The sequence below is a fragment of the Penaeus vannamei genome, chromosome 23 (genome assembly GCF_042767895.1).
Source record: "Penaeus vannamei isolate JL-2024 chromosome 23, ASM4276789v1, whole genome shotgun sequence".
In the NCBI taxonomy this organism is placed as follows: Eukaryota; Metazoa; Arthropoda; class Malacostraca; order Decapoda; family Penaeidae; genus Penaeus; species Penaeus vannamei.
Genome location: NC_091571.1, coordinates 57501 through 60000, shown reverse-complemented (window position 1 = coordinate 60000; position 2500 = coordinate 57501). Strand labels below are relative to the sequence as shown.

At 43.1% G+C, this 2500-nt stretch overlaps 1 protein-coding gene across 2 annotated transcripts in view; it reads left to right on the top strand.

Moving 5' to 3' along the window:
- LOC113815794 (neural-cadherin) overlaps positions 1-2500 on the top strand; it is a 63395-nt gene that overhangs the window by 41390 nt on the left and 19505 nt on the right. For both annotated transcript variants that reach the window (XM_070137582.1, XM_070137581.1), the window contains exon 11: positions 1903-2094. In XM_070137582.1, coding sequence (XP_069993683.1) covers positions 1903-2094 — 192 coding nt within the window. The remainder of the gene's footprint in view (positions 1-1902; positions 2095-2500) is intronic.

The following is a 2500-nucleotide window of genomic DNA, read 5'->3' as shown; positions in this document are numbered from 1 at the left end:
TGACGTTGTTTACAATGAGCCCTCCGCCGAAAGAAAACAGACCAAGAAAATGAATTGAGATATATATCCTATGACCTTTAATACTTTTTAATATTTTTTTAGGATTTATATTTTGAAACTTGCAGCACTTTATATTGAACATTTTATGATTTTTTTTTCTAATATATACTTTACATCACGGTTATTTCCCATTTTACTTTTTTTTACTTCATGGAACTTATTCTTTATTCTTTATTTTATAAATGGAGCTTTAAAGATTATTTTTAATGAATATAGAAAAGATATTTTATTAATTTTGAAAAACCTTTTAATTGATAAACCAAATGAGAACCCCTATTGCTTCGCGGCCGAGGTGACAAGGGAGAGTTCCCGGCCCCGCATGTGAGTTCGAGTTCGAGCTCCAGGGCTGGACTCGAGGCGTTGTGGTGCGCAGGAATGGGTCTCGCCAATCTAGAGCCAAGTATTTAATTAACTCTATATACGTGAGAAGAGGTGGTTCTCTATTTTATTTATTTTTTTTAGTATGTGTTTACTGTGATTTATGTCTGTTTTATGTCCCTGTCGTGTTTTAGTGTTTATGTTTTTGTTTTAATGTTTGTTTCATTGTGCTGGTTTTACTGTGTTCGTGTTCGTGTTATGTTTTATTTTTGTTTTTATGGAATAAATAGCTCATTTTATCAGCAAACGCTACAAATTAACATTTATAATATAACCCACAATGAAAATGATGGTAATTTTCACTTTCCATTGTCGGGGGCTTCGCCCCCTGCGACCCTCTGGGGGGGGGGGGGAGGCTGCCCTGAAAGACAAAGAATCCACCACGTATGTACGAAAGGATAGAGCGTTACACAATTATAGAGGTCTTGGAACATTCCCACTAAAGCAGCATACTCACCTTGACATAGCATTGTATACTAAGACGATTGTAGTATAATCAGGATGAACAGGGTAGCGCCCGCTCTCCTCGGTGGGTATTGCGCAGCTATCGAGGTTACATTGATAGCCCCGGATGATGGAGTGGAATGATATACGTGCACTATTAAGGGGTCTATTAGAGTCAGCCAACAGATGGCAGTTATAATCCCATATAGTTACTGAAGTGACTATGTCGCCATCTATTGCATAATAACGTAGCCTCGAGTAATATGGTTTAATTTCCGGTCTCCTGGAAGCAACGAGATGCGCGTTTAAAACAGGTATGGCACGAACTTGGCCGCCGCCGTCGCGTTCGGTACTCAGCCATGGCCGCCGCGATGGCCGAATGTGGAGGTGCTCCTGCTCCGAAACGGACGTCATGCGCGAGGTCGCCGCCAGCCAAGAAGAGATGCTGGAGATGTGCTTCCGCCACGGCCTCCTCCGTCGGGGAAGAGCCGGCGGCATCTCAATCAGGTTAGTACCTTAAAAACCCTAGGTTATATAGTAGCTTATCAGCTCCGCACCTAGTTCGTGTGCGCTCTATCCTGCCGTGAATACGTGTACCATTCTGTTTTCTTGACGGGGGTAGAGGTAGGCAACCCCCCCTTATGTGAATTATCATTATTTTCATTGTGGGTTATATTACTGACGTTATTTAACCCCGCATTTTCCCTGGAACCTTTCATGCCCTCCCCTGCTATCGGGGCCAAGTTTGTCGCTAACGGGAGGTTTCCTCGCAATAAAAACTACATAACCGCATTGTAGAGTGAGAGGAATCCAACGATACCGAAAACGTCGATGTCTGACCGGCGGACGTAAGATAGAAAATTACCCAGTAAATCATTTTGGATGGTTAGGTATGGCACCAAAACTTTTTATCGTGTCTGTCTTATCTACTGATTTATGTCAATCAGACCTCAGTGCGCTCCCCTTAGCCTTTTAACCTTAGTGATGTGAATATTTTTCTCCGTGGCCATTCCATGCTAGATTCCGCACGTGGGAGGCCTTTGGCCAGCTGCTGGCTGTGACATCGCAGCACGGACGCGATCGCCTGGGGGTCTTTTTGGAAGGAGGACACGTCTGCGCGAAGTTGGTGCTGCACCCAGCCCCCGAGGTGCAGCTGTGCCTTGCTCACGCGCACCTCAGCGACGGGGTCTGGCACTCCGTCAGGGTCGAGAGGTAAGCGACCCCCTTCCGCTGGGGCGAAGCGGCCGAGCAGGAGGAAGGCGCCGGGCGCGAGAGAGCCGGTCCAGGTGGACGAGGGCGCGGGCGGGTGTCGAGACGGGAAGCTTGGAGTATTGAAAAATATGAAATAAGTGGAGAGAAGTGAATGTGTGTATATATATATATATATGTATATATATATGCATATATGTATATATATGCATATATGTATATATATATAAATATTTATATATATATATGTATCTATATATATATATATATATATATATATATATATATATATATATATATATATATACTTACATATGTCGGAGGTAAATCCATGACACAATTACGCTGCATGCGTTAGCATAAGCACTTCTAATTTAACCTCTAGCATTATCGATGCCATTACTGAAGG